This window comes from Sinocyclocheilus anshuiensis, unplaced genomic scaffold (assembly GCF_001515605.1).
Source record: "Sinocyclocheilus anshuiensis isolate Anshui unplaced genomic scaffold, SAMN03320099.WGS_v1.1 scaffold1251, whole genome shotgun sequence".
NCBI lineage: Eukaryota > Metazoa > Chordata > Actinopteri > Cypriniformes > Cyprinidae > Sinocyclocheilus > Sinocyclocheilus anshuiensis.
In genome coordinates, this window is record NW_015539970.1 from 89,263 (window position 1) to 113,410 (window position 24,148).

Genomic DNA, 24,148 nt, shown 5'->3' on the forward strand with positions numbered 1-24,148 from the left:
ATAAGTTTCACATGCTATTTAATGTTGACTGTAATAATGTCTTTGTCAGATAAGATTTAAAGTGTGCACTAATAAACTGTGCTATTGGCCCAATTCATTCTTAGTGAATTCCCACCATACTTGTGATAAGTGGTTGTGATAAGAAATTCATGAGGAGATAAACAGTTAACACACACACACACACACATATTCATGCACACTGCAGAAACTCTGTCTCGCTCAGTTTGGTGACAAGCTGTAATGGCTTTGTACTCCAGCAGATGGTCACTGCAGTCCTTATTACGGAGGTCTCCACAGTGACTGCTTTCCTCAAATCTGCTTACACACACACACACAAACTAATGCATGCATGCATAAAACATTTACAGAAAGCTCAAGGCCACCTAAAATATCAACAGCATGTGCCCTCGAAGAGAAAGCAGCCCAGTCTACATCGACACATAATCAACGTGCTTACACAAGCATTCCTCCATGATACTGCCTCATTAAACTTGAGTTATGAGGTGATTTTGCTGTGTTTTGCACATGTAAGGACTCGAAATTGACCATAAACTGGTTCAATACCTGCTGGGTGATGGCGAACCCAATGGCTGGGTCTCCCTCCAGAATGTCCCATGTCACTATGGCCGAGTTCCCCTCCAGTGCTTTGATGGTCACATTGAGCGGAGCAGATAAACTGTCTGAGGATGACAAAAATAAAATACATAAAGGGATAAAAGGTGCTGATGTGACATACTGCAAGACCTCTTGTGCTTACAGTCCCATATTCATGATAAAAAACATTAAAACTGCAGAAAATGTGCTTGACTGTGCATTGCATGCACTCTCTACATATGAACTTCAAAGTTCATGTTTGCTTATTTTTAATAATGAAACTTAATATACTGTAAAAAAAAAAAAAAAACAGTGCGGTTTGGCTGATGGAAATGCCCCGATGCTTAGCTCTATGTTTGCTCTAGATCAATATTTCCACTGCTCTTTACTTTTATTTACTGTGTGGGAGCTCTTAGATTGTTATCTGAACCAGTCTCTTTGCCTTTGATGGTCATCAAACAAAGAAAATGGCCTGGCACAGCCTAGAGTACACAAAGCCAGCCGCCGTTTGGCCATTGGACATTTTTTCATGAATTAAATGGAAATTAAATCAGAAGTTGTGTGTCATCACTTGTCAGAATGATAATATGCCGCTACATAAATCGGTGCGTGAAGATCTAATCATCAGTAATGTTTGTTGACTACAGAGTGATATGGTTGTCTGCTTAACGTCATCCATCACAATGTAACAAATTCACACCCTGCAGATGGGAAATAGTGTATTTAAAGGGGATGACCGACAGAGAAAGCCAGTCATCCCTGAGGACACAATATGTCTCCCACTGGGCAGGATGTGTTTGGAACAGTCATACATTACACTTTAAATAGGGGAGTAATGTAACATGCATTCAGAAACATGCCTCAGTAGTTTATTGATGCCTATGAGGAGTGCATTCGCATCCCAGAATTCATGGTTCATGAGTTAGTTTGCCCCAAATGTAAATTCTGCTATCATTTACTCACCCTCATGTTGTTTTGAACCGCTTGAACCACTTCCCCATAGAACACAAACAGAAAAAGAAAGTGTTCTTTTCCATACAATGAAAATTAAAGGCAAATCAATGGCCTATGTGTTATATTCACTAAAACTATTAAAAAATGTTTTCGTTAATTTAAATAAACTGAAATAAAATATAAATAGTTGATGAAAAACCTAAAAATTTAAAAAGTATGTATTGTAACTAAACGAGGAAAGTTTACATACTAAAATTACTAAAACTGAAAAAAAAAGCTAAATATAAATACAAAAAAACAGAATGACAAAAGCACATAAAAATGACTAAAATGTAAACAAAATGAAAATGAAAATATAAAAATAAAAGTTCATTCATAATTTTAATCAATACTATTATAGTATATAAATAATACTAAAATAACACTGTTTTTTGAAGTCAGACAATAGCTTTGTGTAAGGAACAGACCTAAATTTAAATCGGTTAAAATGACCGATTATAACACGGCAGTGAATATGCTGAAGTGAAAAGGAGATTTGAGATCTATGGTGGAAAATCGTCTCAGGTTACTTATGTAACCATGGTTCCCTGAGTAGGGAACTAGACACTGCGTCCTCTAGGGGTCGCTATGGGGAACGCCTCGTTGTGACCCGTGTCTGAAGCATACATTGAAAAAACACCAACTCGTTGGCCAGCGACAGCCATGACGTCACTACCGGTGCGACTATAGTATAAATAGGCGCCGGGAGCACACATCATTCGCTTCGTCTGAAGCTTGCGTCCGCAGCATGGCAAGAAACCTAGAGGACGCAGTGTCTCGTTCCCTACTCAGGGAACCATGGTTACATAAGTAACCTGAGACGTTCCCTTTCATGGGAACTTCGAACTGCGTCCTCTAGGGGTCGCTACTATAGTCGCACCGGTAGTGATGTCATGGCTGTCGCCGGCCAACGAGTTGGTGTTTTTTCAATGTATGCTTCAGACACGGGTCACGACGAGGCGTTCCCCATAGCGACCCCTAGAGGACGCAGTTCGAAGTTCCCATGAAAGGGAAGCAATTTTCAGTGAATAACAACTTAAATATTGGTTTCTTCCTCACATTAAACTTTTGTATGACTTCAGAAGACTCTTAATATACTGCACAAGTCATATTTTTACTTGTATATATGTTCAGCTTTTGGTTACTATATGCTTTCATTGTATGGAAAAGAGCAGCTTGAACATTCTGCTAAACTACTTCTTTTGGTTTGCATGGAAGAAAATCATGAGGATTTGGGACAACATTAGGATCAGATTTTCATTTTTGGCTAAGCAATTCCTTTAAATAAGAAATAATTAGTTCGAATTTTTCTTATTCCAGTTTAAAGCCACTATAATCAAGCCATTTGTACACATTTCACCTTTAATGATTGGATGTGTTTTATAATTTGCCTTTTATTTGGATATTTTCCAAAAATCTTCAATACCTAATACTCACCGGCGAAGCCTTTCAACTTAAATTATGCTCTTAAAGTTCCCCTGAAATGCTTAGAAACACGCAGTGTTACGCCCCATTCACACGGGGCGTCAGCGTTAATGCTTGACGGAGGGCGTTTCTGAAGCTTGGTGCTGACGCGACCGTCATAGTGACAACAGCCAATCACATTAGTCTTCTGGTGTTGCATGAACGCGATTGGCTAGCGTCTGCGCTAGGGTATTTGCATAAGGCGATCTGATTGGCTGACGCCACCCAAAAAACTTTAATTTTGATTTCATGGGGACTTTAAAAACAAATAAGGTCAAGCTGCCTCAAACACATGTGTTACCACCACTAAAGAGTTGAGGTTTCAGACATCATGTTAACACATACAGTACATTAATGTAACCTCAGGAACCTTAGGCTGAAGACGTTCACTCAGTCTTTCTGGATCCCATCGGTTGGTAATGGCTTCTCTCATGAGACTCATGTTCTATAGGTCCTTGGCTTGCAGCCAGACAGCAAACCTTTTGTGTATTAGCCTGACAAACGTGATTTGAATGTATGGACTCTCAGGGTATTCAATCTCGCAATGAGCACTGCTTAGGAATACTGTCCCCTGGAAAAGTTCATGCGATTCATTTTTCAAACTGTCAAACTAAACTCAAAATCACATTTGCTAGTCGCCCTTGTAGGAAGCATGAGCGTTCGGGTTCCTATGTGTCTGAGAGGTGTGCAGTCAGGTGGGCAGCGGTGGTCCGGTGATACTCTTTACCTAGACCTGCAGCCGTGATTTAGGGAGCCCTGGCTATGAGGTGAATCTCCTGGCTTGGCTTGACTGTGTCCACGGTCCCTGGACATGGCAGCCCTCATAAATATGTAGCTTAGTGCTGCCATCCCACAGGAAAATTGGAGGGATATTTATTGGTGTAAATTTTGGTCAGGTAAAGAGTAACCGAAGCTCATTTGATGGAGAGAGGTTGTGCTATTTTGTTTCAGAGTAAATGCAATATTTTTTTGAGTAGAGAAATATTTTTTTGTGTTTGTATGAGGCCGTCAGGTGCTGCAGCTTTTCAAAATCAGATCACAAGTCTGAATTTGATCAAAAAAGTATTATGGTGCAGCACGAGAAAATTGTACGTGACTGATTTTGTTCCTATGCATTTGCATTGCTCTTATGATGAGTGTTCAAGAAAGAAGACTTTCAGAAAATATACCAAAAAGAGACTAATTATACAACATGCCCCATCATTAGAGGTGAAATATGTAACTTCTCATAACATCTCTTATTATTAGAAATGTTGAAAACGGTTGTGCTTCTTAATAGTTTTTTGGAAACTAATATATACATTTTTTTTTTTTGATTATTTGATGAATAGAAAGTTCAAAAGTATGCCATTTATTTAAAATCTTTTGGGAAAAAAACAATGTAAAAATCTTCGCTTTGACTTTTGATTAATTGAATGCATTCGTGCTGAACAGATTTACATTTTTTTCTTTTTCAGATATTAATTCCAAACCAAAAAACAAAATTTCCAAAACATCTGCCAAAATCCAGCTGATGCTGTGCATTCAGATGTGACTATAGTTTGGGAACAAAATTTCCAAAAGTGAGCTATATCTGTCAAAAGCTTAATTTGGGGACATTTTAATTGGAAAATCTTTTATTGGAGAATCAATAAAAATCCTTTTTCTTTTCTTTTGTAAGGTTTATCTTTAGAGTTACAGAGTTTGTCTGCTGTATTATAATTAGCTTTATATAAAAACATAAAAAAATCTATTGTATGTCCTCATTTAATGAAGGAAATGTTTGCGTAAGTCAGGTTTTGGTGGGGACCAAATGGATGGTAAAAACTTTAGTTATTTAAATTGTAGAGACCAGCCAATAAGCCTAATAAACACTAAATCTCGTGTTAAGGAAAAACACAGAAAGGTTTCGGTGAGAGTTAGGGAACAGAAAATATCATTAGTTCAGCATAAAAAATAATAGAAGTCAAAGAAAATCCTCACCGTGACAGGAAGAAAAGTGAAAAAGTGAGGAAAACTAGCAGCTTAGACCAATGTTTCATTATTTCCTTGATTCGCGAGATTATTTCTCACTGTAAAGTAATTTAGCAAAAGTTCCCTTATGAGGAGGAAAAACTGAGCCGCTGATTAACAATTCAGTGATGTCAGAGATGACAGGATGCAGTTTGGCCTGAAGTCTGTAAACGATTTCACAGCTCAAGCTGAACTCTAGACCAAGAATATTTCACCCTTGAGATTCAAATCCCAGTCTCTGATCCAGAGACCCGTGGCCTGCTTCAACTCAGAGGAAGTGATGCAAACAGCTTCCCTCCAGCATCTAATAACATCTTAGCTTGGAGTCTGTGCCCCATGCCGCCTCTTATTTTCAGATACTTTTGACAATATTTTGTGTGAGAGTAATATCAGCCAGTGACAATTCAACTTGCTAATTTTGTGTGATTATAAAAATAAAATGACAGAGTCTAAAAATGAACACATTTAATCAAAACCTACGACCCCACAAAAAAAAGAAATTTTCTTTCTGTATGAATAATTCATGCATATATATATATATATATATATATTTCTTCAGCAAATATAGCAGAGAGTAAAACTGTAAAATGCATTAACCACTGCACCACAGTTCCAAACGTCTGAGCAATTCAGGCTTCATGTGCCGCACCAAACTACATTTATACACGTATGACAAACAATATATTGACGTGTCTTTTTCTTTGGCTGTTCAAGTATTGCCAGTCTTAATTGGGGGGCTTTTATCAGTTAAATATTAATTTATATGATTAATCGTGATTAACTCAACAATTTTGTGCAGTTAACATTTTACTGACTGACATCCCTAATGAGTCAAAACAAAACATCAGTCTGATAAACTGATATATTTGCTCTAATATGCAATGCACAGGAGCGACTGGCCCCACTAAACAACATCAGACTCATAAAATATTCACAGTGTCCTCCCGTAGCTTTGATGAGATGCCTGACACTGTCAGATGAAACAAACATGTGAGAGCTCGGAGAGAGGAACTCCGCGTTGCACATTGCGGGGGCACCTCTGCCTTTCATCACAGGCGTCATAACAAAACACACCAGGCCTGTAATAAGACCAAACCCTCTAAAGTTGATCAGTTATTCTCTGACATGTTTGTTTCGCCTGCTTCCTCTGTTGCTTCTGTGTTTGAAACTGTGTTCTTTTCATAATGGTGAGGAAACGTCACTTGCTCTCTTCATTAATATTCCTGCGTCCTGCATCACTGCCAGAGCCTCAGTATAAAGACGTATGGACAGAGGCTTTGTTGCCTCTCTAGACCACATAAAAGAGAAAAGCAGAGTGAAAATGTTTCGGTGTGCTTTGTCAGCCGTGGATGTCTATTATAGTTACATAATCTTACACATTAACAGCCACTACACCGTAATCACATAGCACGCGCTGTGCTCTTATTTCCACAAACAGAGGAGTATGTTTCCACATCCCAAATTTACGTCTTGACAGATATATGGCACAGCCATATCATTTCACAGCAACTTTTATGATACACTTCTATTTCTACACTATTATAGCAGTATATAATTTTCAGATTGCCAAACAGGTGCCGCTGAAGGGAAATAGTAGACTGTTTAAGCAGACTGCCCTCCTTCACCAAACAACTGTAATAGAATGAAATTGCAGGTGACTTCCTCTAGAAAGCTATACATTTAAGTCCTGTAGGTTTCTTGATGGCAGCGGTTTATTATGCGATTATCGTAAGTTTCTGTTACATTAAAAATCCGATTATGTCTTGTCAATCAAAAGGGGGCGGGAAAAGCATTTTCTGAAACTCGCTCAGTGTATAAAATATTTATTTTAAATAAAGTTATATACAGAATGCAAGCAATATAACAACATTCAGTGATTGATCTCATCCATTATATCAACAAATCTGTCTACAATGTACAGTAATCACAGTAATAATGGTGCATGTTTGGTGTTACAGATTCACATATACGCTGAAAAAAGGTAACCTAAAAATCATAATATTTAAATTAAATGGGTGTATTCTAGTCAAAAATATCAGTCTAAATACATGTATAGCAAAGCTACTTTATATAGGTTAAATAATGTAGAAATAGCTCTTAAAGTAACAATTGCAGGTTACCATTACAGGCAGCATGACATTAGCAATTTCAAAGTAATTTCAAATTACTGCCGATATATTTCACTTTTTTTCTAAATCACTAGGTGATGCACTCATTTTCATGCCACTACCAACAGAAATAAAGCACACATCTGGACCAAACTGCTGAAAACTTGCTCATTAGGACCAGTTATTGTTATGAATATTTACATTTACATTTGCCACTGCATTCATGCACCCTAATATGCTTTGTAATGGTTTGTAATTTGTTTCAGTGTTAAAATTGGCACTGGTTTTAATACAAAAAAAAATAAAAAAGAACGAATGTGCATAACTGTGATAGTCATTAGTTTATATCATGCAAATTGTTCGCACTGTATTTTCCATATCTAAGCTTTTTATATTGAGAAATTGAGTTTTAAAGCACTTTACAAAAGTAAGTTATTATAATAATTTATTTTCAAGCTGTGTAATTACTTATCGGTATTTTAAAACAAGATAAGGCTGAACAATCCAAAAAATGATATTGCCAACAATCTGATATTGTTATCTGCATATAGGCTACATCTTTGAAACAAGCTAATATTTTTAGGTTTGCAAATGAATAAAAATAATAAAATGCCATGATTCTCGGAATATATCAGGCCAGAGAAAAAGCATACTAACATCGATATTAAATGATATATTGCTTTGAAAGGTTCAATTAATGGAGAAAGACCAACGCAAATACGATTGAAGGGAATGGATTTGCGACGTTGACAATTAAAGTAATCATTATTCTGCTGTAGTTATTTAGCTGTTCTAGTTATCAGATCGTTTCCAATTTAACAAATGAATTCAGTATAGCCGACTATAAATGTGTCTGCGTCCAGACACATTCCCTAAATCCCAATGCACTAAAATGTGATCTAGTGTGCATTCAAACTGTCATTTCTGTCTGGAGACCAGGTTTCTGCCGTCTCTGTGAACAGAATCAGTTAGGATCATATGAATTGTTCACAGCATTTACATGCAGTCTGGACGAACAGTGGAAACCCACGAGCGTCTTGTGCTTCCCAATAGACAATAAACTGAACAGGTAGTAGCGCATCATTTATTCATCTCATACCCGCAACCTGTCTGTTCTCTGCCAATGTGAACATATCAGAATGCATCGCACTATGCATACCGTTTGTAGTTAAAAGATAACTACAAACACCGTTGCAATTCTGTTCATGCACGCAGAAATAATGTAATAGGGGTTTATGTCTGTTTCTATATCGTGCGCAAAAAGCCCATAAATTACCATATATAATAATGACATTCCTCACAAAATGAGTAGCCTACAATCACGCAAACTTACCGGCATTAACCGAGGATACGGAGATATAAGCCAAAAACAACAATAACCGCGCAGCGCACGAGCCTTTAATTCCCCACATCCTTCAAGGAATTCTTTACATTCTGTTCGGAAGACGTTGAATCCCATTTACTCGCAAGATTTTTAAACGTATAAGTCGGCGTCTATGTGTTTAACATTCACGACTGCTTGCCGTCTTTACTCCTGCATCAGTCCAGAACAGCACTGACTGGATCTAAACTCCGTACTTGCCGCAGAAAGTCGACATGAGAGGACTGCGTGAGCCCATTGGATGGCATTTGTCACTATTGCCAATGGGACATAATGCATACTTGCTCCAGGGGGCGCTCGGTGGCTCACAAAGCCGAGTCCTCTATTGAAACTCATTCAAATTTAAGTTGGGTTTCAAGAGCATTTCTAAGCCAAAAAAAGCATAATGGATTAAATATATTATTATAACTCTTCGTGTCTGGCGTATAAACGATAAGTCAGTTACAGCAACCGCTGTATAAAGGCTAAATAAAAGACTATATTCTGTCACCAAAAACGGCTGCGATTAGTCTGCCCTTCCAGCGCTGAGAAAAGTAACATGCACCACGTGACAACGCTGTCCAAGTTCCAGTAGTGGTCCGGACGATAAATCACACCCGAAGAAAGACACTGAGAATCTTCATCATAGAAAAAGAACTGGAACTGAAGAATAAGAGAAGAGTACTTAGACCGTTAGGGGGTCTAAATAATAACTCTCAAACTGAGGCTTGACCCAAAAAACAAAGGTTGAGGAAGGCTTTAATAGTAGGCTACATAAAGGCCTACTAAACACTTTTGATACAACAGCCTATTTAAATTATATTTCACAACCACAAAAGTTTACCTAGCACAAAATAAACACTTAGATAAAGTAGCATACAATACACTGCTTGTGTGCTTTCTGTTAGGATCATTGACTGACAAAACACACATTTTGTAATAGCCAAATTTCCTATACTGGTTTTCTGTTTAAGAAGTATTTATGATTGATCATCTGTGCTACACTGAAAAAAAAAGGTAACCGTAAATGCTGACATCGAATCTACCTAAATACACCCAGCAGGCACAGGACATCAATATAACATCAGGTTGACGTTGGATATGACGTCGGACAGAAGTTGCATTTTGGTTGAGAATGGTTGAGAATCGAGCTGATGTCACTTGACGCCAACTTGACATTGACTTAACGTTGGATTTTGGTTACACAACCTAAAAGCAACAAATATCAACGTCAGCTGACGTTGGTATTGGACATCAAATTAACATTGAAATTAGACATTGAATTGACATTGAATTTTGGTCACCCGACGTGGCAACCGAAATGTAACCAAATATCAGCGTCTTCTTATGATGTTGTGTGCCTGCTGGGCATTCATTTATACCAACAATACTACATTTTATGGCTTAAATCAGCAAAAATAGATCACCACTTTTTACTGTGTGTGCTGCTAATTCATAATCTGGGTTACAACAAGACAAACCTTAGCCGATTTGCAAGATTTTCCATAGAAGTTTAAACCCCCTCAGCCATAAGTTGCATACTGACTGTAGACAGAGAGACAATGTCTGGGTTGTTAAGCTCCACCTATTTTAGGTCTCCCTTTGTCATGGTAATTGCCATTCTACCCATGTATTACATTTCTATGGTGTAGCCACTACCTGGGACAGCGCAATGAGCTCTGCATGACAGCCTCAGCTTTAGCACGCATCGACGGCTTTCAGTGTACAACATGGGGTACACAACTACAAAGCTACACTGCTGCTCTATAGTCGTTCGCTGCAGCCCATTCAGTCTCTGAATGAAATTCAGAGTGAAAGTGCTGGCAGTGTCTTCATCGCTCCCTCTCACCTGTTCCTGCCAGAATGCTTACTGAGGGAAACCACTCTTCCTAAATTTGTGGGGGTCTTTCCAGCTCTCTCCTTTTACTCTCGTGCCAAGTGCTGAGAAAATACCCACTGCGTACCGATAGGAATTGCCTCAGGATGACACCACTTTAAATTCACACAATGCACTTTCCATTCACACCGTCTGACACATTTTCATTATTCTAATGCACCTACAGTTGGCCTAATGTTGTCAGAATGCCAAGTACAAATACAACATCTACATTTAGGATATGCTGACATTTACAGTTGCAATGCAAATTTTATCAAGTATGACATTGGGCCTATTAAACAGTCACTTCTTGACTTTCATATACTGATGTAGTTCCATTTGGGGTGAGAAAAATTACATATGTGGCCTAAACAACCAACTTCATTTCCACAAGTCACATCTTACTGTACATGCATCCCAAACCACCTTCGAATCTATCTCAAATGCATCTTGAAGGGCATTTAATCTTGCGCTGCGTCTGAATATGGCTACTCCATACCATATAAATGTGAAAAGAGCTTTTTCACAGTATTCAAAAAACAGGGGAAAAGTACCCGGGTGACCTAGTACTTCTGGCGAAATTCTGAAGTGCGCATTCGATGGATACTTTAATATCCCATCAGAGTCCATAATGTCTTTTTATTTACAGTTTTTTTTTCAATTGCTAACATCCCTTTGTCCAATGTAGTCACATTTTCAAAACTCTAAACACAATTAGCACAACATCTGTTTGTTGTGTCCATACCATTAACACAATTCATGTTGTTTTTACACAATATTCAGTCAATTAACACGTTTCTAAAATTCTTACATTTTCATTTTACACAAGCTTACCCCATACCAAAATCATGGATCTTTCTTAACTTTTCTACAAATGCTTAAACACAGCATGACAGAAATGAAGACCTAATGTTCCAAACTTTAAATATAGCGTAAAGCCTCAACTTCTGCAACAACAGCAGCTTAAAAGAGCTGATAATTGAGAAATAGCTGATTCCAATCTTAATGAATAATTCCAAGTCTTTCCATTACATGGCCATGCACAATAAAAAAGGCACTCTCTGAATTGGGTTTGCTCAAAACAATGCAGAACAGCAAAGAGAAGCAGAAAAAGAAAGAAAATGTCTGGATGTGGGCGAGTAGTTGGACCAGGACTGTCTGGTTTGGTTCAGCTACAAAATCAGACATCAAGAGACTACAACGGACAGTCCGGACTGCTGAGAGGATTATTGGTGCCCCCCTGCCCAAACTCCAAGATCTTTACATCTCCAGAGTGAGGAAAAGGGCTAAGAAAATCACTCTGGACCCCACAAACCCAGCTCACTCTCTCTTCGAAAAGCCAGACATAAGAACAGTTTTTTCCTGCAGGCTATATTCAGCATGAACAATTAAAACATTCATACCTATACATCGTCCATCACAACTGACGCATTTATACATATGATAGAATCCGAAAATTGTACATTTGTATATTAGACATCCTTAAATAACATATCTGCACACTTGTAAATAACATATCAGTACATTAATTTAAACAATTATGTTTTTTCCCCTCTATATTTCTACTTCTGTATATAGTGCATTATTTAATTCTCTGTTTTTCTTATATTACAGAAGTGTTATAATTCCTATGTATGTCTGCACTATCATGCATGTTTGCACTGTCCATACTTTCTTCTGCACTGGATGCTCCTGTCTCCAAGTCAAAATCCTTGAGTGTGTGAACATGCTTAGTAATAAAGCTCTTTCTGACTTTCTGACAAAGGAGAAGGAGAAGGAGAGGGGACAAAATGCAACGGGGTGTATGTTTTTTTTCTTCACTGACAGCAATTTAATTTGGCCAATAAAGCGTTTACTTCAGCAATTCTGTAACTTTTCTTTTACATTTCATAAAGTATTGATGACTCCTTCATCATGCAGTACACATACTATCTAAAATGAATTCACACACACAAAAAAAAAAAGTTCAGCTGACTGAATTATTATTATTATTTTTATCTAAATGTATCTCATATTGTATGTTCTATACAGGTCGAACTGAGACATGGCAAGTAATGCAGTTTTTGTAATGCCATTAACTGTTATCATTTGACAGTCTATATGTGCTATGATTGACTATATGTTCCTATTGGATAGAAAAGCAGGGCTAATGTTTTGACCGAATGACTCTATTTTGAATCGGGTTTGCTGTGTTTTGATAGAGTTAGTATATGCAGAAAAAGGCATTCAGCATTTTGAAAGGTAGAGTTTGTATTTATTTAACAAAATGTGGTTTTGACCAGAAAATTAACTATTTGGCCAATTGTGTGATGTAGGTGAGTTGCTGTGTTAAGAGTTTAGAAAAAGTACTTTACATATTGGTAAATGCTTGTTAGCAATTGAAAAAAACTAATGTAAAAACATCACTGAGTCACAGAAGTATGAAATAAATGACAGGTCTGATTAACGCTTGCATTTTACTGGCTGATTCTGGGAAAGGAATGAACAAAACCTCATAAACTAGCCACTCCTAAAAAGGCACACCACAAGGACCTGATGTGAGACCACTGAGAGGTTCCCATATCTCAATCCTTTTTTTTGGGATTGGTTAATGGAGAATACCTTGTGTTTTTCCATGGGTGATCGGCCATTTGAAAGGGCTTTATGGTTGTAAAGTAAGTTTCCATCCTCTACCAGACAGTATGCGATTTCAGATGCAGCTTTGATCTTTTCATAACTGGATAGCTATACAGTCAGTAAAAAAGCATGAAATACCAATGTTGTTATTGTTACCTAAAACTAAATCTATTAAACATTCATTTAAAAAGTAATTGTAACTGACAAATAAAGTAATCAGTTGTTGAAATAAAGCTAAAAATAAAATATAAACTAAAACTAACTCAAAATTCTAATAAATACTAATATATATATATACATATACACACACACACAACACTAAATTAACACTGGTAAATACACTTACTATCAACGGTTCAGCCCTCAGCACATTAAAGAGGTCTTACTTTGCAACTATCTGACCTTCTTCTAAGGAACAAGTCCAACACATTCTGGTCTTAATGACTGCATGAGACGTTAAGAGAGCAGGACATTTAGAGACAGCATGTTCCCACTGCATTTCAAATGCTGCCATTTGTGCGGGAACTTTTTGACCATCTTTCTGTTATATCTGCCCTTGAGACTGGTAACTCGGGTACAATATGTGGGACATTCTTCCATCTTTTTGGCAGATGCTGAGTGGTTTCTTTTTTTCAGTGTATGGTTACTTCCCAGATGTAAGGGTCTAGGGTAAGGGGGTAACAGAGAAAAGTAAACATAAATTTGGTTGGGGTGAGTGAGCACCAGTCCCCTGCCCAGCACAACAGACACATTAAGTTTCAAAATAAAGGATTTTATTACAAAGTTTCCAAATGCCAAAGTAAAATAGGAAGCAAAATAGACTTCAGGAGGGGGAAAGGCCAAAACAACAAACAAAAGGACCCTCTAACTAGTTAAGGAGTAGAACGGTCTAAACTGACAAAAAAAGAAAATTAACAACAGAAATGTACACCAACTCCCTAACTAAGCAAAACAAGAGAAAAAGATTCACAAATAAAATAGCACCCAGGACCCTCTAACTAGTTAAGGAGTAGAACGGTCTAAACTGACAAAAAAAGAAAATTAACAACAGAAATGTACACCAACTCCCTAACTAAGCAAAACAAGAGAAAAAGATTCACAAATAAAATAGCACCCACCTCCCTACAAGGAGAGACACGTAGCACAACAACAACAATGCTAATTACCCTTTCGGAAGGCTACAATAAGCCATAACCCAAGTAAGTTTTAGACAGTATCAATCTCTGAAAACACAAGAGCAACACAAGGCAGGCAAGAAGAACAACACTCTGGAAGTCAAGCTTCAGTGTGGTACGCATGTTGTACCGCTTTTGAGCTTGCAGCCTCTGTACAATAACGAGTGACAGGTGTGAGTGATCACCTTCCTCTCCTCCGCACCTGGTTGAGCAGCAGTAACACATGGAGAGACAGAAAGAGCACACAGCAGTACGCAGCAACCAACAATATTGTATAAAAAAAAACACGGAACGTAACAGTATACAGAATGAAAATCTGATGTTTAGCATTATCCTTTGTCTTTCTCTCTTTCACTGTTTGAATATGTTTATGTGCTTGTGTTTGCATGCATGAATTAGCGCCTATGTAGGCCGAATTTTAATCGGAGTGGGATTTTGATGTAATGAGATTGTGCTGTGACTGCTCTGGACAAAAACTCATATTTACATGGATGCGTTTATCACTTATCGCTTTATTGTGTCGCACAAGTGTGAGCCAAATCAGGCTTTATTATTCAGTAGTCACTAGTATCACTAGTAGTTTGGGTCACTGTGGACCCCAGTGAAATTCAATATAGTTGTATATGTCAGTTCATTTTTTAAGCAGTAACACTCTACAGTGTTTCTTCTGGCTGCTGTGTGATGATTATTAAGTACTAGATCAAGAGGGAAATAGCTCTTAAATGAGAACAAAGATCAATACATAATTAGCATTTTGATCAAACAGTTGTTAAAAGCTCTTTTTACAATGTTTTACTAAAAATTAATAAATTTGAAAAATCGATAACACTTGAGGGAAGGTGCAAGACTTGCTGAGTTGTCTGTAAGAGAAACACGCTTTTTAGTAATAGAGTGTTGCCTCAGGCTAGAGGTTCTTGTCACGGGAACCCTCAGTAAGAAGTGCTGTCCACAGGAGATGTTGGCTGTTTTCAGCGTTGTCTCATCCAGAACATACAGAGAATGTATGCTGAAAGTAGCCTTCAAGGGAGTTGAAGTGAGACTGCCACATTTATGTAATGGCCATATGGCTGCTGTTACACTTGAATGCTCAGTCGGATACTCTGGTTCTCTTTCTTAAAGAGATAGTTCACCTAAAATTAAAATTATGTTATTATTTATTTGCCCTCATGGTGTTTCAGTTGTGTTTTTTCTTTTGTGAAATATAAAAGGAGAATTATGCTGCTTGTTCTTTGCCATGCAATTTAAAAGCATCATTCATGAGAACTAAGCTTTTGAACTTCAACAAGGACACAAAGCACAATTGAAATATGATCAAAATGATCCATATGACTTGTGAGCTACTGTATATTTCAAGACTTCTGAAGTCGCACAATAGTTTTGCATGAGGAATAAAAAAAATCAAACCAGTTTTAAGAACTGGATCAACTGATTCATTGAAAAAAAAAAAAAAAAAAAAAATTGATGATTCTCTTCATGGTGTTTCAGTTGTGTTTTTTCTTTTGTGAAATATAAAAGGAGAATTATGCTGCTTGTTCTTTGCCATGCAATTTAAAAGCATCATTCATGAGAACTAAGCTTTTGAACTTCAACAAGGACACAAAGCACAATTGAAATATGATCAAAATGATCCATATGACTTGTGAGCTACTGTATATTTCAAGACTTCTGAAGTCGCACAATAGTTTTGCATGAGGAATAAAAAAAATCAAACCAGTTTTAAGAACTGGATCAACTGATTCATTGAAAAAAAAAAAAAAAAAAGACATTGCTGATTCTCTTATGAACTCTCATGAATGAGCCAAAGAGAATGAGATCAGGTGTCAAGGTTTTGAGTGAGTAATGACTATTGACCACTTCAGAACTAGAAAGATATTTCTAGTTTCCATTGATGTTGCTATTGTTAAACTAAAACAACTAAAACTTGTTAGTTGTTAATTGAAATAAAGCTACAATATAACATAATATAAATATGAAAAACAAAAGAAAACAACATTTTTTAAACGCTGCCTTAGCAACTAACTGAAATAATTTTAAGATGAAGCACTAAATTACTAACTGGAAATAAACTAAAACTAAAACTTAACTAAAACGAAAATTTAATAATAATAAAAAAAACGTATTAGTGTGTGTGTGTGTGTGTGTATACATACAGTATACACACACACACACACACACACACACACACATAATACATATGACAAAAGCACTTAACAAATTTACTACAAATTAATAAATAAATAATGAATAAAGACTCAAAATAAAAACTGAAAATATAACAACAAAAGCCAATTTAAAATATTAATAAAAACACTGATAGCATATTAATAGTTCTGAAAACACTGGTTCCCATTCAATGTATGCTCTCAGAAACAAAGGTATAAACTTTCACACTTAGGTCATATTTACTTATTTAGAGGTAAATAAGGAATAAAGATGTACGTTTTAACTTTTGTATCTTAAGGTTTGTACTTTTTTCCTGAGAGTGTAATTGCATTAAAACGAGCATCCTGCACATTCTTCAAAATTTCTCCTTTTGTCATATGCAATTTCTAAATGATGTCAGAATTAATTTTTGCTGAACTAATTATTTCATCTCTGAATTTCAGTTCCATCGTCTCCCAGGTTCTTATCCTGTAGTATTCATTTATTTCTGGATGTAGGTCTTTATATCACTCCCTTCCTATTTTTTGCAGATAGAAAGAGAAATGAGGGCACAGTGGTTCTGCACACAGTGTAGTTCAGGGCAGCTGATGTAGAGAGGCTATAAATTGGCGTGAAGGTGAATCTGTGTCTCGCGTTACTGGGGCTGATCCTGAGGGATAACCCCACATCTTGTGTTCCTCAGAGCGTAAGGCCATCGTCTATACTTCCTGATCCATCTCACGTTCTCCCAGTAAAGCAGTCATTACTGCAGGGCTGAGGCTTATGGAGATATTATTGCCACAGTACGTGAGCGTTTATGTTTTATGTTTGAGCATGCATGACTATAGTCTCAGTCTTACTGGCTGGTCATAATCTATGCACATTAACAGCACATAATACAAAATGAGCATTGATTAGTCACTTTACATGTCAAGGGCTGGTTCTTGGACAGAACAAGCTGCAATGAGTACTAGCCTAGGCCTTTCAAAAGTCTGGCTGTGAAGCTGTGACTGTGTTGTTGTGTTTCAGTTTATTGTTTCTACTCCTACAATAAAGCTAAAGTAGGTGACAACGACTAAAATTAAACATTTGTTTTTAGCATCTGGACTTCTAGACCTTACACACTGGTCTCAGTGGGCACTATCTTAGAGAACAAATCACTGAACAGGTTTACAAGATGCAATTTGCTTTATGTTGCAGACGGTCCTGCTGACTCACCGACGGGCCGCAGTGGTTCTGTTGACAGGATGAGAATCTCTGAGCGTGAGCAATGATTGATAGGCAGGGGTGGCTCTTTTCTCTGCATGCAAATTAATAATTTTATCCTCCATTTTTTTCTCTGGCCTCATATATCTTTCTTCTGTTCCTTCTGGAGGTGCTTCAGATGATTCATGCACTTTAGAGAAACTCACACGTTTTAGAGGATTTAATTGACTGCTCCAAAGAGCATCATAAATATTGAATGGTGGTCTGGTGGTCGCTATATTTCATAATTAAGCTCCATGTCAGACAGTTCATAGTCATCCGCAGAGCAAATTGCGACATAATTTCAATGGCACGGATCATGGGATTCTACTTTGTTGGAATGTGTTTCCCTTTTGCACTTTAAGTAATGTATTGATGAATGTTGCAATTATATGCCTTGTGTTAATTGTATTGATTGTGCACCTGTAGTGTATTTCAAAAATTGAAAGTGTATTTTTTATGTAATTGTACTTGCAGATAATATGAAATTAATGAAATAAGTGTCCTTATGAGAGAGCATGACTATGTTTCTTAAGTTAATTTTAAAAAGTGCACTTTGTATTAATGTCAAATTAAGTTTTAAAGTACTTTTTAATCATTATGTTTTAATAATCTGTTAAAAGAAGTACACTTACTCTAAAAGCACATGTAAAGCACTTGATTATAATTTTAACTGTAGTGTGCTCTTTGATATTACATTTAAAGTTATATTTTAAATGTACTAAATGCATTTTCATCATAATGTGTGATTACAAATGGCATACAAGCTTCAATAGGAATGACATTAAAGTATATTTTAGTTTACCATAAATGCTTGTCAGTACATTCAGCACGCAGTACACTTTAACCATATTTCAAAGACAATAAGTAATTATGAGTTTACATATAAAGATGCACTTAAGTCCTATAAGTGGGCCAAGAACACTCTAAAGTTCAGTTGATTGCATTTAATGTACATTTGAACTATAATCCATTTTCATTTAAATGTAACATGCAGTTAAACGTTCAAAAACATTACATTCAGTTCGCAGTTAAGTATATTCTTTTAATGTACATTAATTCTGAAGTAAGTACTGTTTTTAAAAAATATGTTAAAATGTGCTTCTTTTTCACAAATAAAGCAATAATAGTAGCCAAGTAATATTGTATAGTTGAACACAATAATGATGGATTATGTTGGGCATTCCCTGGAATGATTTCCAGATATCTGATAAATGTAACATACTGAAACATTAAAAGAGACTGGGAATATTTTGGACAAAGAAAGGGAAAAAAAAGTAGGAGAAGAGTGAGAGAAATATGTGCCGTGAGCAAAAAGATAGAAGAATGAATGGATAGATTTTCATCAGACATAAGAGACATGACATTCAGAAATGTCGAGAAACGGAGGAAGAGAGAGAGAGAGTGAGCGGCTGCATCCCTACAGTCCAGTTGAAGTTCAACACCTCTGCAAAGTCACCGACAGCATCTGATTCTAAGGCCCTGTTTGCTTCTGCTGTTAACATCTGTATCGGGTGATAAGTGCTGGTCAGCAAGTGCACGATGCTGCTTACACCTGGTGATAATGTGTCTCTAATCAACCTCCTGTGTATACTGTATGTGTGATTGGATTTCAAGAGCACTCTTAAAAATAAAGGTGCTTCACGATGCCATAGAAGAACCTTTTTGTCTAAATGGTTCCATAAAGAACCTTTAACATCTGAAGAACCTTTCTGTTTCACAAAAGGTTCTTTGTGGTGAAAGAAGGTTCTTCAGATTACAAAAAGGTAAGAAAGAGATGGTTCTTTAAAGAACCTTTGACTGAATGGTTCTTTGTGGAACCAAAAATGGTTCTTCTATGGCATCGCTTGAAGAACCTTTTGAAGCTCCTTTATTTTTAAGAGTGAGGAATGGCTCAGATTAATCTACATAACTTACAATGTTATTGTTTATACATGTTAATAAAGCACAACGGTCAAAAATAAATAGCTGGTCATAACCAGCAAAGTATAAAAACCTTATTTTAGTGCAGTGGTTGATTGACAGGCGAGTAGGCAGTCCTAAAGTGCTTGCAATGCAATGGATAAGCAGTGTCAAGGGGAGGGAACAATCGGCATGATTAGACGTCAATGAGAGCAGCCCTGGCCCTGCTCCATCATCACTGCATCTTAACCACACAAGATCTTCTAATTAACCTCCCTGATTTTAATCTCAAATATGCACAGGCACACATTCACAGTTCACGGTGAAGGACAACACTCATCAATAAGCCCTCATGATAACACATGCACAAGCAAACGCACACAACGGTGGGATTTGCATTTTCATCATTTACATTTTACACATCTGTCTCTGTAAGTGGTTGCTAAAGGTTTATCTTCAAGGTTCAGGTTCATTTTATTTACTAGTTACATGTAACAGAATTAAGTAATTCAATTACAAATACAGTTACTGAGAAAAAAAATGTGTAATTAAATTACAGTTACTTATGAAACTGTTAACGATTACATCTGAATATTTTCTCTCTCTCTCACACACACACACACACACACACATTTGAATTGACTGCTCCAAAATATGAGACACCAATGTTTCAGGAGTTTAGGACACAAGATGACACTTGATAACTGTTTTATTCCCTATTTATTTTTATGTATTTTTTAAGATTAACTGTTTTTTTCTCCTAAAGCATTGTTACAGTAGATGCCAGTGTTTCCTATCACAGCTATGCTATGATAGGAAACAGATTTGATTTCAAAAACATAATAATAGATATTAAACTATATCTTGTTATGATTTTAACCTGTATTTAACCTCAGAATGATCTCAAAGTAAGTCTGATTTTATGGTGGCTGTGCTTTAAAATTACATTTTTATAATGTTAATTCAAGTGATGAAGGATTTTGAAAGTCTGACTGTAATCAGTGTTGAGTACTACTGTAAGGTTAACACTGCCTGGTTTAAATGTTTGAAAATGACCAACAGTTGAAAACATAAAAAAATTCGAAAAGTAATCCAATGTAATCAGTTATATTGCTTTAAAGGGGTCATATGATGCTTTTTTAAAGATCATTATTTTGTGTATTTGGTGTAACAGAATATGCACAATCAGCTTGTAACACTCCAAAGAGAAGGAAAACTTGAAATCGCATCATATGACCCCTTTAATAAAGTAATCGAAATAGTTACACTTATTACATTTTATAGGGTAACTTTTAATCTGTAAACTTTTACATTTCCAAAGTAATTTTCCCAACACTGATTGTAAATTATGTAATCACATTAAAAATTATGAAAAAATATAAAACTTTTTATGTAAAGTTTAATGTTAAAATTAAAAACATTTATATATTGTAAAATATTGTATTTATTGCAAAATACTGAGATAACTAAAAAAAATGTTATTTAAAAAACTAAAATTACATTTTTTAATACTATTATTGTTTTTGTTAATATTTTGAATTACATATTATTTGATATTCTCTGTTTTCATTTTAATTTTAGTTAAAGTTTTAGTAATTTTGTTGTGTTTTTGTCATTTTTATTATTTTTAAAATAGTTCTTAGTTTTACTTTATTTAGTTTTAGTTTTTTTAGTGCTTCAGCTTAAAATGAGAAAAACTAGCTGAAATAAAATAGATTTTTTTTTTAGTTATCGTTCACTTTATTTTACTGACTTGGAATTCAGACATAACAATATAGATCCTTTACAATAAGATGCATATCATTTATAAAATAGATTATCAAAATAGATTTTCAAAAAAATGTGCTGACATTAAAAGAAGTTGTTGCAGGCTATCTAGTACCGGTGCTACTTTTATGACCATTATCGGTATTAACGGTTCTGACAGTGTAAATAATGGCCTCAGTGTGGTGAACCTGTTATGAACAAAACTTTTGATGGATGGCAAGGACTTTGGGAGTCTCTATTTACACCATGAAACCGAAAAACAACGAACCGGTAAGAACTCAATGAACTAGAACTTAAAATAGAGGAAGTGGTGTTATATTATAGCAAGATGTTAGCAAATTAGCAGATAGAAACGTATCTTGATTTACAGATTAGGTTCGACCCTTTACAGTTTTGAAACACGTTTTGCCTTTTGCAACACAAAAAGTAGCTAGTAATTTAAGAAAAAGACGTGTATTTTTTTTCCACGTGATATTTCTTTTATTTCTCTACCGAATAATAACCACAAATAGTTTATATTTTACACAGTTAGTTCATAAAGCCAAGAAGTATAGCCTACTTTTGTTCAAATTTGTTAGGTACAGTTGAAATACTCATCTTTATTGGTTTAAAGCAGCCTAACCAACTAATAATTACCAGAAATATTATTTTGAGCTCTTCATTTTAATCCTGTTAAATAGCCCACAGTTCATAAGTAAATCACTTACCAATTTAAGAGTTCACATAAGGAATAGTAGTCTCTAAAATGTTTACCAACAGTTGTAAATTGCTTAAACATTGAACAATTAACTGTAACTCATTCAAATACTCATTAATCAATTTACTCTTACTCAATTTGAATCATCCCAAATGCATCTGATACAGTAGGATTCTACAGCGAATACAGTTGATAGTGTGTTTTATTTGTACCCTGCTCACCACCCAGCACATTTCTCTAAAAGGCTTGATAACACTGAAGGGCTCCACATTATGAAATATGGCAGTTTTTAGAGGACAGACTAAAGTTAAAAAACATCAAAGTTCATATTTGCGCTCAGAAAGGGAGGGTAGTTCATCATGACCTCCCATGGCATGTTGTTTTATTTATAAATACACATGTGCATAACGACACTAGTGGTCGATTGATATTGGTTTTTTGACAGCCAATGCTGACTTATTGGAAAGCAGTGTGGCCGATGGCCGATATAATTTTATCTATAATTAATATTTAAGAAATTTAAAATTATTTGAAAATGGATTTAAAAATAAATGTGTAAAATAAACATACAGCGAACGACGACAACGAACAAGAGGGAGAATGTGAGCACAGGTGCTGCTGTTTTCAGCGCCATCAAAATAAAAGTCCCGCCTCGAACACATCTGCCAAACAGAAAAACTTATCGGCCGATGGCGATATTTGAAAAATGCCAAATATCAGCCGATATATCGGCCTTGACAGTATATCGCTCGACCACTAAATGACACGTTTAGCTTTGTTCCTCATACTGTACATAAACGCACATGTCATATACATACCGAAAGCTTAATCCGTGTTTGCCCAGCAAAGCTGGCAGGTTAGTTGAAAAAGGCGGGCAGACAGGGTTTCTGCACAGATGGAGCCAGATCTGCGTTTGATCGGTAAATATTTACCCAGCCTGTGAGTGGGTGCTACACCATGCAGAGGACAGTCGGCCTCGCTCACTGGACAGTGTGTGCTGAGCTCGGCCACCTGGGTGCATGTGTGTGTATGTGTGCATGTGCCCAGCATCCTTATGGAGAGATTGTGGATGAAGAATTGACTCTCCACTCGCGTCCATGCTGCACTGTAAATCTGATTTTCCCCTAGACTCATATGAAACACACACACACACTCTGACATTTATATATGAAAAAATTAAATATTGTATCTGCCAATCGGGGGCAGCAGCTCAATATATCAAAGCATGGCGGCATAGACAAGAGCTTCAATTGTTGTTCAAACCAAACACCAGAAGATGGAAGAAATGTGATCTAAGTGACTTTGACTGTTGAACGATTGTTGGTGCTAGACAGTAGTTCAAGTATCTCAACAACTGCTGATCTCCTGGGAGCGCACAACAGTCCCTGGAGTTTATAAAGTGTGATGCAAAAAATCAAGAACAAAAGTCTGTTTCATACTACATAAACTCAAGCATGTGTGACACTCACTGTTTTCAGTGTCTGTTGTCTCACTATATGAGGATATGAAATTAATCTCCAGAGCTGCTCTGAGAGTCACTTCACAAGAGTTTTAGATTCATTTGACAAAAACTATCATTATTATATATATACACAGAAACTCAAAATAGAAACTCTTCACAAGAGCCCGTTTAACTTGAATTTATCACTATACACAACTACACGAGGGTGACCATACGTGCCATTTTCCCAGGACTCGTCCTGGCCAGGATTTGTTTTGGCTTTGTTTTCCTGTTTTCATGCTTGCTGAAGGTAATGATCGAAAAGTAGTTTGACCAATAACATGCAAGCATTGTACATAATGGACCAATCATGGCGTGTGAGAAGGTGGGATCTACGGTCAAAGCAATGCAATTACGCGTACATATTAGGTGTGTTCGACTTAAAAGCAGTGCGGCTCAGACCGATCAGTGTTTGACATCAAAGTACCTCGAGAGCGTTTCGAAAGCATAACCGTCTGTATGGTACTTTGATGTCATACACCGATCGGTCTGCACACGCAACAAAGCCAAAACCTAGATATTTTAGGCAATATAGAAATCCTGGCCAGGACGCGTCCTGGGAAAATGGCACGTATGGTCACCCTAAACTACACAATATATAATATTACTGTTGTACAGTAGAATGTACTTCTCAAAGTAATAATAATAATAATAATAATACATTAAAACTTTTTTAAAGGAATAATCACAATATTTTCAGACATATTTTACATTTT

The 24,148-nt window shown here is 36.3% G+C and overlaps 1 protein-coding gene across 2 annotated transcripts in view; it reads right to left on the reverse strand.

Annotated features, from left to right (window-relative positions):
• The window catches only part of LOC107687074 (fibronectin type III domain-containing protein 5), a 42,716-nt gene extending 34,021 nt beyond the window's left edge, over window positions 1-8,695 (reverse strand). For both annotated transcript variants that reach the window (XM_016484223.1, XM_016484222.1), the window contains exons 1-2: window positions 8,485-8,695; window positions 565-680 (exon numbers count right to left, since the gene is read on the reverse strand). In XM_016484223.1, the coding sequence (XP_016339709.1) occupies window positions 565-680; window positions 8,485-8,563 (195 nt within the window). In that variant the 5' untranslated portion in view covers window positions 8,564-8,695. The remainder of the gene's footprint in view (window positions 1-564; window positions 681-8,484) is intronic.
• Window positions 8,696-24,148: the final 15,453 nt, after the last annotated feature.